General features: G+C 40.5%; 1 protein-coding gene and 1 pseudogene across 6 annotated transcripts; both read left to right on the top strand.

Moving 5' to 3' along the window:
- Positions 1-1,814: 1,814 nt before the first annotated feature.
- Positions 1,815-8,221, top strand: LOC148323182 (alpha-tectorin-like; annotated as a pseudogene).
- Positions 8,222-8,729: 508 nt separating this feature from the next.
- Positions 8,730-14,246, top strand: LOC148323181 (trace amine-associated receptor 13c-like). 6 transcript variants are annotated; one of them, XM_088314912.1, is made up of 3 exons: positions 8,730-8,745; positions 13,204-13,269; positions 13,432-14,246. In XM_088314912.1, exons 2-3 carry the CDS (start codon positions 13,206-13,208, stop codon positions 14,244-14,246), a joined length of 879 nt encoding a protein of 292 aa, XP_088171038.1. In that variant the 5' UTR covers positions 8,730-8,745; positions 13,204-13,205. The 6 variants fall into 6 exon arrangements, with proteins under 6 accessions (XP_088171038.1, XP_088171037.1, XP_088171035.1 ...); XM_088314911.1 differs by having other exon boundaries at positions 13,204-13,375; positions 13,442-14,246; XM_088314909.1 differs by lacking the exon at positions 8,730-8,745 and adding an exon at positions 11,669-11,780 and having other exon boundaries at positions 13,204-13,375; positions 13,442-14,246.
- Positions 14,247-15,952: the final 1,706 nt, after the last annotated feature.

The raw sequence follows: 15,952 nt of genomic DNA, 5'->3' as shown, positions 1-15,952 counted from the left end.
TTGTTTTTCCATCTTCCAGACTCGAGATAATTGGCAGCTCCGCCACCAGACAACAATAATAACAATACTTTTGCAATGGAATGTTGAGTGACACAAAACATTTTCCTAGCATGTGCCTGTGACTGAAAGACACAACGACAGCTACTGAGCCAGTGTGTCCTGAACACAGATAAGAAGCCAAGCAAACCGCGACCTACAGACTGAGCTGAGAAGGTAAGAACACGCACTCAGGATATTTCTAAAGATATGTTTATATACTCAAGTTGAGATCTGCTTCAGTTTCAGCGACCATTTGAAACAGGATTAAGGAACATCAAATTGGCATTGACTCACTGAGCTTCTATGAGAAGTCAGTAATTAAACAACAATTACAACAAACCACAAATGCACATATCGCTGTCCAAGCATTATAGTTAATCGCTCTAATTTGACAGCTTAATCAAGTGTTTTATTTTATTCGTTTTTTTTTTTATTTTTATTGTATTTGTGAAGCAGTCAATTTGAAAATGTCCGCCGAATAATAATAATTACATTTTCACATCAGAGAAATATAATTTGGGATAAACGGAAATATTCTTTCCTGAGCCATCACTTTCTCCTGGTAAAGGGTTTTTATGTCCCTCGAGGACCTCTAGTGTCTTTGTCCTCCTGGCAAGCTATCCCAACGCAAACACTACACTAACTCATACAGTCAGTATCGGCAGCCCTTTTCTTCTGCGGTTCAGACATTACGACAACAAATGATTTCTTTAGATTTTATTCCGTAGAAATGAGTAATGAAGATAGAGAAATAAGGGAAATGTTTCCTTGTGAAATAAACTTGATTTTTTTACTTAGGAAATTGTGAAAGTTGCCACAACAGCTAAGTCCAACAATATCAAATGTATACTTAAACAGTGTAACAATTTATGTGTAGTACACTGAAGAAAAAAAAATCCTTTTGATTTACTTTTCATGTTGTTTTTAACATTGTATTTATATTTTAACTGCATGTTGTAAGGTGTCCTTGAGTGCTGAGAAAGGCGCCCACAAATAAAATGTATTATTATTATTATTATTATTACTAGTATTATTATTATTATTATTAATTCAAACATGTACATCAGTTGCGCAAACGTGTCAAACCAACATACTGGGTACCATTTGTTTAATTATTATTATAATTTTTTTAAGAAGTCAAAATGACTTAAATTTATATTTTTGTATATTTATTTGAACCACAAGGAACCCAATGCTATACTTTTTGTCAGTGTGCATCAAGACTCTCTATATGTGCCTTGCTATTGGCTCAAATTGTGGGATAGGCTCCATCTCAGCGACGACTCAAATGAGGATAAGCACTCTAGAAAATGCATAGGCCCATAAAAAATATTTGAAATACACAAAGTTCATTACACCAGTTTTGGAGGGGCTGTTTTGAGAGGGAAGCTCATGATTGGGAACCCCGTTGACTTGGTAATCTTTCATCTTGGCATTCATAGGAACAATGTGAAGCAATTGCGCTTGATGAGTGTTCATAGGAATTTATTTTTTTTATTTCAGCTGCCTGTGAGTGAGTGGAGCTCCAAAAATGTCCATATTGCATCTTGCAGTGATTGGCACTCTCGGTAAGATGGTGACGCAAGTTAAACACAACCGTGCCAAATAATACTCAATTTATTTTTTGTCAATATGTCTAAATTCCTTGCAACGTCAGTTAACCTTGTCTCCGGAATCCTGCAAGTGTATAAAAGCAGACTAGCGTATTAAGTGCTGAAATACTGATTTAATGCTAATAACAATAAAAACCGTCCCTGTGTTCAGTTGCTGCCACAATGAGCCAGACTTTCACCAGCTCTGGTGAGATAAACATCACCACGTGTCCCATCACGTACTACGGACACACATATGAGAAAGTATATGTAAGTAACACAAAGTTACACAAGTCAGTTTTTTCTAAACGAACTAGAAGAAAATATTCTAAAACTGCTGAAAAAGAAGGAATTTTGATCTCTTCTTTTCATGCAACATAGTCTGTCAATGTTTAAAAACAAAGAAATGTTCTCATTGCAATAAGTTATGGAGATGATTAAGCAATATTTATAATTTATTTACCTTAATGTTACAGCTTAAAAATGGTGTGAATGCATTTCACTTGCTAGGCTAAGGCAGTGTTAACCGTTGTTTCTTGAAAATTTAGGCTCACCTTCTTTTCTCATTTTCATTCTCTAATGTCAGGTGGCATTCAACAATAGCAAATTTGCACTTTGCTTCACCGGCGCATATAAAGCTGCGGACCAAAATGACTGCATACTTGTAACGAGAGGAACAGCGGACAATGGCAACTGGTCTATACTCACACAAGAAATTCCCACTGGATCTGGCATCCATCAAATGTTACCGAGCCTGACGCATAAGGGACAATGTGTCAATGTTATACCTTTGAAAGACAGTCACCATTTCGAGGTGGTTTGATTATTATTATTATTATCCTAATATTATTGTAAGATGATTATCTTTTTATTATATTTAATTTACATTGCATGATTGACAGATTCAACAAGTTGAACTGGGGAACTTTGGAAAACAAGCGATTTTGGCCATCAAGACGTATTCTGGGTACACATATTCTGATCTTGTAAGTATTTTGATCGCAACCTAAATGAATGAAATCACTACCGAATGACCTTATTCAATGCATGAGTTTAGCTTTGATTCGTGGGCCGCAATGGTTTTTAAAATTTGACACATGGGCTGGACCAGGAGCAGATGGATGGCGTGTTTTAGTGACCTCACTTTATCTGAGAAAAAAACAAATACATATTGCTAATCTTTTCAGAAGGTAAAAAAGTCAAGTGGAAATGTAGAGCAAGAGACTCCACCCCAACAAAGTCAATCTGGAGTGCGATTTATAGTGGGGAAATATCAGAATTACTGGCAAAATAAAACATTAACAAGGTTTATTCATTTAATCTTTTCAAGTTTGGCGGGCCGCATTAAAATGTATAACGGGCCGCATGTGCCCCCGGGCCACAGTTTGCCCATGGCTATCTTAGCCTCACAGTGGGTTGTGTGGGGGTAGGTGCTTTGGGCGCAATTGCATGAAAAAAATTAATAAGCAGCTGACTCTAGTTATGTTTTTTTTTTTTTTTAAAAAAAGATCAATTGTATGCACATTTATGCAGTAATTGGAAAGATCATGATGGATAATTTTCCCAAGTTTGGATTCTGGTCAATTCTGCTTCATGGATGTCTTTGGTCCTTGTCACAGGTGGCGGACATACAGGTAAATGGACAAACTGTTTCAAAACACGTCTTTTCAACCAATGAAACGAGCTTGGGCATCATCAGGGACATGAGTGGATGCAGAATGTCAGGTAAGCCAATCAAACGGGTCCACCTGTACACTATAACTCCCTCAAATGAACCTGACCTCTCCCAAATCCCAGGTTTTGGTTACATGTCCAATACGACCGTGAACAACCCATACATTTGCTCTACGGTGACTTGTGATGTCAATGGAGTTGCCACCATGGTCACTGAATGTCCCCCTATGCACCTTTGCCAGGGCAACGGAAGGTAAATCAATGTACTGACCAAATGCTTTATATTCCGTCCACCTAATAACAATATTGTTCGTCACTGTATGCACCGGTATCCACCCCATCAGATGTGCCTTCAACACCATGTGCACTCTGACCGGCCCCACCGTCATCGACTTCGTTGGCCACGTTCACACCGTTCCTGACCGCTGTGGATACAATCTAATGACGTCACTATCCCAAGAGTGCAGATCCATGGAGTTTTCCGGGAACGACGGCGTAAAGATGTCAGCTTCTTGGACCACGTGATCCTGCACCTGGAGAACCAAGATGTTCTCATTAGGTTTTTGCAAGGCGGCAGAGTTGAGGTAAGTGGGCATCAGGTATCCCGAAATGTGACGGTCGGTAATAGACAGTACGGTAATCAATTAAAATCAGAAGTAACTCGTCTTATTTTTATTTAGAGTTGTACTATTATGCTTAGAGTTATTTTATTAGGGTTACATCATGGTTCGAGTTACATTAAGAATGCAAAACAGTAAAGAATCATCACACCTTTGTTGTTAGTCAACCAAGATGATTTGGGTAGAGATGGATTTCCGAACTACAAAAAGTGCTCTTCTGATGGTTTACAGATCAACGGTGAGCTGCAGGAAGTCTGCCCTACAGCGAAGGTTCTCCATGGCGTGGAACTCTCCAAAAGTCAAAGCGGAGTGACTGCCAAAATTTTAGTCTCCAACTACACACTTTCTCTCTTCTTTGATGGCAACACAGCACAGATCCACCTGATGGGTACGGACTGAAAAAAGATTTAGATCTTAGTGTTGAAGATGTCACATTATGACCAGTGGAAATGGATACAGATTAATTCAGTTCTCACAAAAAAAATGCTTAACAGTCCAACAGATTTGTTGATTTAAACAAAAATTGTACCATTACCATCCAGATAAGAAAAATTCCAATGATTAGTTGTAGTAAGACTGTGGTCAGAAGAACTGATTATAATTGGACTCATTTACCTCGTTTGTGCAGTCACGATTGTGACAGTGCAGTGAGAGGTGTGTGCAGCTCACAATAAGTCGCTACTATCAAAATCTGCAAGCAGTTGGAATTATGATGATTAAATGCTAGCATAGTAAGAATTAAGAGGATTGGCGATGGCTTTTCTCTTCACCTTGTAGCCATGAACGTAATGTTGTAAGTTCTATATTAATTCGTTTATGCTTCTTTTTTTTTAGTTTTCAAAACTTGTAAATATTCTATCTTAGTTTTTTATTTCCACATGCACACATTTATTTCAGATTTATTAAACAAACGGGGATCCCATTGCTAGAAATTTTGATGTGATTGTGAAAAACTGTGATCCGTTTTGGATTATGCACCCAAAAATGTGTTTAAAACTGCTGTCAGACCTAACGCAACAAAAAGTGTGTTCCCCAGTGTAATTCGCCTATGTCCATGTTGAATACTGTTTTGGTTCCCCATATGTGGAGGACTCAGCCTATGATAGCCATCAGGAGAATTATTAATTGTGTCAGACTTTTTCTCCCGGGATGGTTGAGAAAGGCTCATTGATGGTTCTGATTGTTAGTCAGCTCTATGGTCATAAAAGTGAAAGAGCTGCACGTGAAAGTCACAATTCTTCTGTTTTTGGCGGATTTAGCATTGATCCATGGTGTACAAAGAATGTTAGAAAATGGGTGGCCTTGAAGCACAACAACAGTAAATCCTCCAGTTATCGGGCAAAGAAGGGTGCATTTGTCCTTAAATGAGCTTTAGTAATGGGATTGCTTTTGCGCGTCATTGTGCATATTCTGCCTTAAAATGTACTTTTCCCCCAAAGGTTTCTGTTTAAAAAAAGAATGAAGAATGAAATGCCGTCTTGTGTTAAATCTATAATAGTATCAGTGTGCCTGGCCTAACTAATGTTCTACTCTCAAAATTGACAGGCAAAAATGGAGCTGCTCTGCACGGACTATGTGGCAACTCCACTTTGGATTTTAACCATGAGAGAGTTGCTGAACTCAGCGTCACAGGGTACGTCCGCAACCAACCGAGCTGCCACTGCACAATTTAACTGAATGGATTGTTTGCTTAATGTTTGGTGTTAAATACAATACCCATACAGGTGTGAGACGCAACACGAAGAAGCTGATGATCGTATGATCAACTGCAAAGCAACAACTGAATGGTAAAGCCGATATTTACAGTTTAGACTTACACTTGGACAAACAATTAGTTCCTAGTTTAACACCTGTCTTCTTTCCCGACACACAACAGGTGTCATCTCATGTGGCAAGATCCCTTCACCCAGTGTCACATGCACATCGACCCAAATCCATTTGTATCAGCCTGTGTTAATAATTTGTGTCAGTATCCTGCAGTGGACGGTCTCAAGTGCCACTTAATGGAGGCTTATGTCCGAGCCTGCCTAGGCCAAAGAAATGTCAGCATTGACAGCTGGAGGGCAAAGACTAAATGCGGTAAGGATGTGTTTTCTCATAGAATGTGATCTTGTCAGGTTCGCCTTACGGCGAGGAGGAAGGTGGACCCAAAAGGCGAGGAGGCAGGGAAATGGATGATGTTAAGGGAATTTATTAAAGGGATTCAAGAAGGAGAGACAACGGGCAAGGGAGCAAAATAACAAGGGTAACAAAACGTGACTAGCAGAAAAGGAGGCGAGAAACAAAAGCCGGGGCAGGACGCTGGGGAACGTAAACGGGAACGGGAACGAGGACGAGGACGAGAACCAGAGCATGAACATGAACATGAACATGAACATGAACATGAACATGAACATGAACATGAACATGAACATGAACATGAACATGAACATGAACATGAACATGAACATGAACATGAACATGAACATGAACGAAACACGGTCGTGGTAGTCCGTAACGTGCGGCAATGACCCGACGCTGAGTAGTGGGTCTGGGAGGCTTAAATAGTCCGAGTAATTAGGGGAGCAGATGGGAATCAGGTGCGTGATGAGGGTAACGGGGAACAGGTGCGTGGCTGGTGAGGACGAGTGCTGAGGGGAAACGCTATCACAGCTGACAAAACAATAACAGAAAGCACATGGCGAGAAGGAGGGAAGAAAATAACAACACAAACACTGACATGCCCGCCGCGGTTCATGACAGATCTAGAGCCATGTCGATTTCTGGCTAGTCAAATACTGGCCAGGTCAAGTTCATACTTTTGTGATTATTGGTCTTCTGTTTTTTGCTTCATTTTCAACTGCTGTGGGGATGACAAAGCCATCGATTATTTTTTTATAATACTGCATCCAGATGCTGGTCCTCAGGCCCTCTGCCTAGACAAGTACTGTAGCGAACACGAGTTCTGTGGCGAAGGCGAGGACGGAGAGACCCACTGCCTATGCCGAGCCATTTTCGCCTCCAACTACAGATCCATGGAGTTTGGTATGGTGTTCTCAACAAATTGACAATTGTTGGGGAATTTTCGCTGAGGGACTATTTTCAAATCTGTGTTCAGGTGAGCCGATGGTTTGCAGCCATTCATCTGCATCAATCGACATGTTCTGTTGCCTTCTGGCGGAGAAAGGTATCGACTATACCAAGCTGCACCTTAAGGATGAGCGATGCAAAGGAGTCATTGACAATGAAACCAATATGGTGAAATTCAACTTTTCTCTGGACAACACTTGCGGTGCAACCATTAAGGTGTGTACCCCTGTCGAAAATAGTACACTTTTCCTTTGAACGCTCTTTGATTAGTTGTATCTAGACCACCATAGATCCTAATACAATCTGTGCATACTGTGTGTGACCCTGAAGGCAAACACCACCAAAATAACCTACCAAAACGTCATTGCGACACCTAACATCTCAAGTGTAGTGACACGTTCCAACAAATTGATCATGGATTTCTCCTGCATTTTGACGAACCAGACCTCGAGGGCATGGCCATCAGAATGATAGACAGGTGATCGCTGGAGTGCCGTTACTGCCTAAAATGAGTCACAGCGTATGCTATTTGTTAAACCGCCACCCTACTTTTGTTGCTTTTTCTTTGCAGCCCTGTGACGAAACACTTCACGTCGGGAGAGTGGAATTACACCTTGACTATGGCAGCATACACCGACCCTGACCGAACACAACCCATCGAGTTAAGCACCGGGATCCGGCTAAATCAGAAGATCTGGTTCGAGATCAAGGCATATGGATTGGTCGGAAGTGCCATTTCTCTGGTGACGGAGTCCTGCTGGGCCACCAATCAATCAGCTTCAAATGGAAGCCTTTGATATGACCTCATCAGCGGAGGGGGAGTCTTGCTCAGAAGGTCACAAAAGATGTCGTCGCTGGCTGTCCACGTCATTTCTGCTTTGCTGTTTCCGAGCAGATGTCCCAATCCTGCAGATGGAACCGTCAGGATTGAAGGCAATGGAGAAGGAACATCCAACTACTTCTCTTTCAACGCATTCAAGTTCTCAGACAACAACAATGAAATGTTTTTGCACTGCAGAGTAGAGCTGTGCATCCATCGGGGAGACTCCTGCAAGCGGGTAATTTTGAGTTTGCACCCATTAACAAAAATAATACCAAGCCACTAAATTCAGGCACTGATGAAAACACTTTTTTCAGACGTGCAACCATACAAGAAGGAGGCGCGGATCTGTGCCAACAACTGTTGCTGATGGACGTCCTTCTGTCATCACCATGACCTGGACTTGAGAAGTGAGCAACTTTTATCACATCTCCGGGTGGCCTCAAGCAATTCAACACGGTGGAAACTGTCATAGATGGGCACTTTATCCTATTTTGTAGGTTCGTCCTGCGTCCTCCTTCCGTAACCGGGGAACACTTCTGTCCTTACTCATAAAAATAAGCGCCCTCCATCGCTGGTCCTCTTCGTCCTTTTAAAGCGTATCATTCCTTGCATTTAGCCCTCTGACACCCACTCCCGCAAATGTACTTTATTTTTATTGATAACAAGTGTGCATGACATGAAATCTCATAATTCACTATAAAACACCCGATTAACAGCCACAATAGCTAAATTTAGCCATTAAAGTACTTACCTGCTTTGGTAGAATAGCTGCGGGTCTCCATGTTATTTAATGGGATAATATCTCAATTATGGCGCTCACAAGGCAGTGAGGGAAATTTGTACTTTTTTTTTATTGTAAGTGACAGAACTAACTTGCATTTACACAATGACGAGGTGGATAAAAGGCATTTGTCAACACGTCATTGTGGTTGACGCTGTCGCATCAAAACCAAAATTATTACACAACAGAAAACTAAATAGCTTACTTGGAAATAATGAAATTGATGAAAAGATTGAAGAAATATAAATGGCACAAAACATGCATTTTAAATGCTATTACTTAGCACTTAGTGCCTCAAAGCATGCTGGGAGCACTTTCCTTAAACTCTTGTTGTTACGTAAGGAAAATTCACAGATGAGCTCAGAACGGGGTCTCACTGGCGAGATGCCTGTATTTATTTAAATTTATCCATTTGCTCAAATTAAACGCGAGTTAAAATGCTTATTTTGGCTCTCAATTGCTTCTTCACACAGCCGTGTGTACGCCTTCTCTTTGAGCAAGAGACAGAGAAAGAGAGAGAGAGAGAGAGAAATAGTACCTTACATAAGATTTCATTCTACGGTGAATGTAAATATTTTAAGAATTCTATGCATGCGATACTTAAGGGGTAAGGCGAAAAGCCACTTCCGGCCGTGCTTAATCCATCCTTTAAAAAAAAAAAACGTCTTGTCCTGTGTCTTGCACCCCAAAAAGGGACTCCGTCCGGGATTAACTGTTCCATCCCAGGGACGAAAAGCCCATATCTGGTAATTGTTATGCTAAAGTTATGATTCCTGTTGTTGCTACGCCATCATGTTGTATGGCATAATTATCGCTATTTCCTTGATGCGATCATTATTTTGAATTCAATTTCTCTTTGCACCACAGGAACTACACAATCCCACTAACGTCTCACTGGTCATCGTTGGTTTCTTTTTGAACTGATGCTCCGGGTCAACATTTCCCTCCTGCTATGGTGACATCCTCCTTGTCCAGCTTTGCTGAGCAGCTGTTGGATCCTGTACGATGATGCTCACCATCTATATTTGAAAATTATGTCGACGTCACAAACTCCTGCTTTGCGTTGCAGCATGGTTTCCAGAAGCTGCAAATAAAGCCAGACCTTGATTTTCAGAGTTGTCGCAAGGGCCTTATTGTGTTTCTCGGGCACGTGTTATATATCAACATGTTGTCTGAGCTGGAACTTGACCTTACGTAATCATGCCAAGATTCAACTGCTTGAATTACTTTTGACTTCTGCTGCAACCTGCTCATTGATGCCTTCTTCTGCACCTGGTTTGAGAAGTCTGTCAAACTTGCAGACACACTAAAAATTCACAATTGCCAAAATATTTGGATCATGTTAGAATGTTAAATGAAATGATCACACTGTTTGTAAAATAATTTGTCACCAACACTGTGGGGAATACGCTTTGGTGATTTCTTTCTGTAACTCGTAATGTAATATTATACAGTACACCCAATAAATACACTGGTTACATTAATATCCCATTGTGATTATGAAGATAAGCAAAAATACACTCTTCATTACGAACATTCATGAAATGTGACTGTATCCTTTTCAAGATGGGAATCACAATAAAAACGTGTAAATTGTACATAAAAATAATAATATACAATATAAAATGACATATGCTATTGTATTATGCTGTATTTATTGTAGCACTGGGATGCCGTGTATGCGTAATGATCTTCCATAATGCTGAGATATTATTACCACTTCACATCTCAGTCTTTTCTTTAGAGGAAAAAGGACAACATTTCCACATCGACAGATATGAGACAACATCCTAGTCTTCTTGTTCACATAGTGTGAATGGCACTCAGCAGTTTTTTTATTGTTCACAATTTTCATCCATCCATCTTCTGTACCGCTTCTCCTCACTAGGGTCGCGGGGGGTGCTGGAGCCTATCCCAGCTATCTTCGGGCAGTAGGCGGGGGACACCCGGAACTGGTTGCCAGCCAATCGCAGGGAACACAGAGACAAACAAACATGCGCGCTCACACTCATACCTAGGGGCAATTTAGAGTGTTCAATCGGCCTGCCATGGATGTTGTTGGAATGTGGGAAGAAACCGGAGTACCCGGAGGAAACCCACGCAAGCACGGGGAGAACATGCAAACTCCACACAGGATGGCCGGAGCCGGGATCGAACCCACGCCCGATGCTGTCTCTCACTGTGAGGCCATCGTGCTAACCAGTCGACCACCGTGCCGCCCTCACAATTTGCACAAGATGAAAATAATTGAATTGTATCAATTTGAAATTGCTTTGCTGTTTAACTTCACACAATATGTCATGTAAAATGCATCTAAATTTCAACTTTTAGTTAATTAGCTGTAAATTGAGGAAAGTGTTTGTTTAAAGTTAAATGCGTCATTTAGGTGGCTGATAGGTACTTATTAGGAACGCTTGTTTGTGCAAACTTGGACTTGTTTGTGAATGCAATGCTTGCATCATAACACCTGTTTGTTTCACACCTTTGATTGCAGCCACGTCATTACAGGGCACTAAATGTAGCAGGTGTGAAACCTGTGTGTGCGCACGTGTGAAGCAGATTCACACCAAAACATGATGAAACAAAGACAAATTTTTGTTATTCCTTTTACTGTAATTATACTGTTTGTGACGTAGCCTTCACACCTAAACAATTTCACACACTATATAAACACGACATGTATACACACTCAGCATTATTGCATTCTTTTCAAATTATTCCTTTGCTCTAATTAGCCATTATCTTAACTTAACATGTATTTATAAAAAAATCATTTTGAATAAAAATATTAAGAATCTATCAATATCCGTCCGCCTATGCATCCCCCACCTATACAGCCATTTCACCTCCTAAGACTAAAGAAAATTATCGATAAAATTGAGATTCAAATGCCGAGACAACCATCCAATGAAAGTATCAGATGAAAAAGAACAACAAGACGGTCCCAAAAAGCTTTGCTTGGCTCCTATCACCTATCGCGGGTCGTCAGGAGGGTTGATGGAAGCTCTGTGCTACATATTCAAGAGCAGCTACCGAGCAGCGGCTTCAACCCCGTCCGTGTCTTCCAATCAGTTCCATCAATTGTCTTGTCCAGGTGTTCCTCATCTCATCAGTTGTTTGTAATCAGTTCTCAACCTCCGATTAGTCTGGTGGATCCTTTACTTCTGTTGGTGTCACTGCCTGTGAGTTTATTCCTAGCTTTTATACACAATGCAACATTAAGGAGACAGTGTTTAGAATGTTTTGATGTTTTTCCCCCAAATTCATTCATTTGAAAAAAAAAAAACATAATTAATTTCAATAAAATGCAAAAAAAAAATAAAATCATTTTAACACCATTTCATGTAATTGTATTTCTAGGAATCGCTCATTATATTGCATGGGTGTCACAGCTCGCCGCCATCTTTCTGCAACGCCGACCCGAAGGAGACGATCGAATACACTTGCCGATTTTATTCCTGTCATGGATCATGCGTGGTCACAAGGAACATGATCGGCTTTCACGTCAGCTACTCAATGCTTTCTGCTGCGGGATTCGAAATAAACAGAGAGGCTGTTTTTTGACATGCTACAATGAACAGAAAATTTGCTTGGCTACACTGAACATAGAAGGAGATAAAAATAAACTGATTTGATTTAACATTTGAGTGACATTGTCCTTAATTCCTGGAAGTAAAAAGATCTATAGATGACATGATATTATTTACGGTATCTAACTGCCATTTTGAAGAGAACATCAACATCCTCCTTCATTTTCTATCCTACTTATTCTAAGTTGGAGCCAGGCCAACTTGACTTTGGATGAAATTCTGTCACTTGGTTTATATGAAAAGTAATTTACACTCGCATTCACACCATCGCAATAATGACCTTTACGTCAGAAGTCGTGGAGAAGATTCTGAAAAGAACCTTGGAAAACTTTGAGGCACGGTCAAGTCTCGGACTGAGATTTTACAAAAATTTTGCAGGGTCACTATATACAAGACTACACGTAGATTTCATTAGGCATTTTTTCCCCTTCAAGCTTTGTGTTTCTTCTTCATCCATGCCGCTCTTGCATGTTTGCAAAGTTTCCAGTTTCCGGTTTTGTCAGAGCTCATCTATTGGTTGTTGGTTGTTTCATGTCTCACAACTTGTTTGACATTATCATCAGGCCAAGACTAAGAAATAAAAAGGTAGCAATTACCACCTTTCACTACATGATTGAGATGCGCTGGTACTCCAGTGAACCCTTCTTCTGACTTTCAGTTTTTAGTCGAAGTGGGTGAAAATCATTTTGTGTAAGCGTGATTGGGAAATAAAGCACTGATGGCTGCGTGAAAGTCAGCCAAGTGAAATGTTACACCATCACCGACTTTCTATCTCATAAGGTTCAAAGTCAACAAGCTTTTACACTATGCCTGAGGCACAATTCAATAAAATCGTGAAAAATAAAAAGAGAGTGAATGTAAGGTGAGGTGAAGAGGGCGGGCATTCATCCATCAATCAGCAAATGAATGCCACCACGTGAGCTTGCTGAAGTGATTAAATGTAACACGCCGACTGGAAACTTCAGAGAGCAGCGTGTGGCTCCACCTCCTCAGTCCTTCTGCTTCCTTCCATTAGTGATGGAGAGCGACGAGTTGTCGGAATTCTGCTACCCGCGAGTGAACGCCTCGTGCAGGACGCCCAAGCAGCCTCCCAACCTGGCCATGCTGATCTACGTGCTGTTGTCCTCTATCTCGCTCATCACCGTGGCTCTCAACCTGCTCGTCATCTTCACCATCTCCTACTTCAGGCATGCTTCGTTCATTGTTTGTTGGCATCGGCCGGGGTCTTCATGATGTTGCTGTGCTCTTTCCAGACAGCTGCACACACCCACCAACCTCCTCCTGCTGTCTTTGTCTGTCTCTGACCTCCTGGTGGGCCTCCTGCTCATGCCCGTGGAGATTATCTACATCGAGGCCTGCTGGCTCCTGGGCGACGTGGCGTGCATGCTGTACTACATGGCAGACTACGTCATTACATCGTCTTCTGTGGCAAACATGGTGCTCATCTCGGCGGACCGCTACGTAGCCATCAGCGAGCCTCTCTACTACTTGAGTCAGGTCACCGAAACGAGGGCGCGTCTCAGCGTGGGCCTGTGCTGGCTCTGCTCTTTAGTTTACCGATTGTTGCTTCTCCATGACCACCTGGGAGAACCGGGCAGGTCCATCTCCTGCTTGAGGGAGTGCATAGTCGTCATCGGCAAAGTGGCGGGAACAGTGGACCTGGCGTTCACCTTCGTCTTGCCGATTGTTGTCATCATCATGCTTTACTTGAGGGTGTTTGTAATCGCTGTCAGTCAGGCACGCACAATGCGCTCACGTGTGGGCGCCGGGACCCAGCGTGTGGTGAAGAAGAGCGAGTTGAAGGCAGCCAGGACTCTTGGTATCGTGGTGGTGGTCTTCTTGATTTGTTTCATTCCTTATTATGTGCCCACCATGGTGGGCGAGGACACCTCGGTGGACGCCACCTCTGTCGCCTTTGAAATCTGGCTGACCCACGTTAACTCTTGCCTTAACCCCATCGTCTATGCACTCTTCTACCCGTGGTTCCGTAAGAGCATCAAACTCATCGTCACGCTTCAGATCCTCAAGCCTGGCTGCAGGGATGCCAAAATACTCTAGTATGCTAATATTTGAGCTCTTGTTCACATTTTATCATTAGGAATAGAAACGTTTCTTCAAAGAATTTCAACACATTTACTTGTGTATTAATCATTGCAGAAACATAAAAAATCATTTTGATCATTACCATTGCTTGATAGTGTGATCTCAGCATCCAATTGAATGAGTGTGTCGAGTGTCTTGAGATGGTGTCTGGTGCAAAGCTATATATATAAAAAAAAAAAACTACTTATGTTGACTATTGTTAAAAAATAAACAGTATAGCATTGATATCAATTAGGTTTCCAATCTGTTCAGTTTTAAGAGAAGCATCCCTGTTTTTGTATTCTTGTTATTCAGTTATTTATTTATCTAGCTAGCTAGTAGGATTTCTAAAATTGCCTGAATCTGAATCCATACTCAATATTGTTCTTTTTTCATGATGACAGTCTTTATATCAATGCTTTGATAGTCACGATTGAAATTTTGTTTTGTTACTATTGGTTTTCAAATTGTGTCATTTAAGTTCATTGCGCAATCAGCATGCTCGTGCGAGTGTGCATGGGTTCCTAATGAAGTGGCCAGTGCATATGTGCTCATCAGTGCATGGTTTGAGTTTTTCTTCAATTGTAGCCAATGCCATGCTTATGCTATGTCCATGTTAATTAATCAAATACATTATTTATGAAGACATGTGTAAAATACAAAAATAAGTCTTCTGTTTTTATTATGTCGCAAATATACCAAGATGCATACAACGCTCAACGCTCTCTCAAGATTTAGACAAGTCATGCTCCAATTGAATTAATTTCATACAATCCGAATTTGAATGGAAAATAGTTGCCACCTAAAATTTGCTGTTTTATGCTGGGTATTTCCTTTAGTTTAGTTAAAATTTGAGCATGTACTTTAGAGCAACATTTCACAATTATTTGATTGAATCACAGTCAGGTGGGCTTTTATTCTTCCTGTCACCTTGCCCAAAACTGCTAGAAGAATAAATTATTTTACTTTGCCCTCCACTGTTCAGAAGTCAGTCTCTTAAGACAACTTCAGCCTGAAATCTACACATCAATCTTACACTGGGGATTTTAACCTTTTAAGATTGAATTAGCGTATAATACAATATAATACAGTACAACTTTATTTCTATAGCACGGAGTACGGAAAACTGGACACACAAATTGTCCCTACGTTGCCAAAATCATAAATTGATCGAGTCACAAAATTCATTTTGACTTCTTTATGTTAGTTGATTTCTTTCATTTCTTCAGACAAACGGAGGTTCTTTTTTTTTTCGGTAAAAAACGAACCTCCGTTTGTCTGAAGAAATGAAAACAATAAACTAACATAAATTGATTGCATTCTTACACAGATCTTAAATTATTACAATATCATATTATTTCATAAAAATGACTAAGGCACAACAATTACCGTCAATTAATGTTAGCAAATTTAGACAATAAAACACGGTAATACGTTACAAATTTTAAACACTGATAATATGTGTATATTTTATTATAAAAATAACACTTCCAGAGAAATTCACACAATGCCCAGTTGAAGCATCACTTAATATTTTGAAATTAAGTGCAAAGAATATTGGAATTAAAACAGTTCAATAAATCAACCGCCATGACACAACAAAAAAAAACATTCAACAAAAAGGTTTAAAAATTAAATAATTGGATAGAAATTGATATCATCAATCTCCGTCGCATTTTCCA

The sequence above is a fragment of the Idiotropiscis lumnitzeri genome, chromosome 14 (assembly GCF_059441095.1).
Source record: "Idiotropiscis lumnitzeri isolate Australia: NSW breed Sydney's pygmy pipehorse chromosome 14, RoL_Ilum_1.0, whole genome shotgun sequence".
NCBI lineage: Eukaryota > Metazoa > Chordata > Actinopteri > Syngnathiformes > Syngnathidae > Idiotropiscis > Idiotropiscis lumnitzeri.
This window is presented reverse-complemented; position numbering and strand designations above follow the sequence as displayed.

What these genes read in the sequence shown, in the direction of transcription:
- LOC148323181 (XM_088314911.1), top strand. Translation starts at nt 13,206, where the DNA reads ATGGAGAGCGACGAGTTGTCGGAATTCTGCTACCCGCGAGTGAACGCC. An exon ending in TTCACCATCTCCTACTTCAG is followed by an intron (nt 13,376 to 13,441) that starts GCATGCTTCGTT and finishes TGCTCTTTCCAG; the next exon opens with ACAGCTGCACACACCCACCA.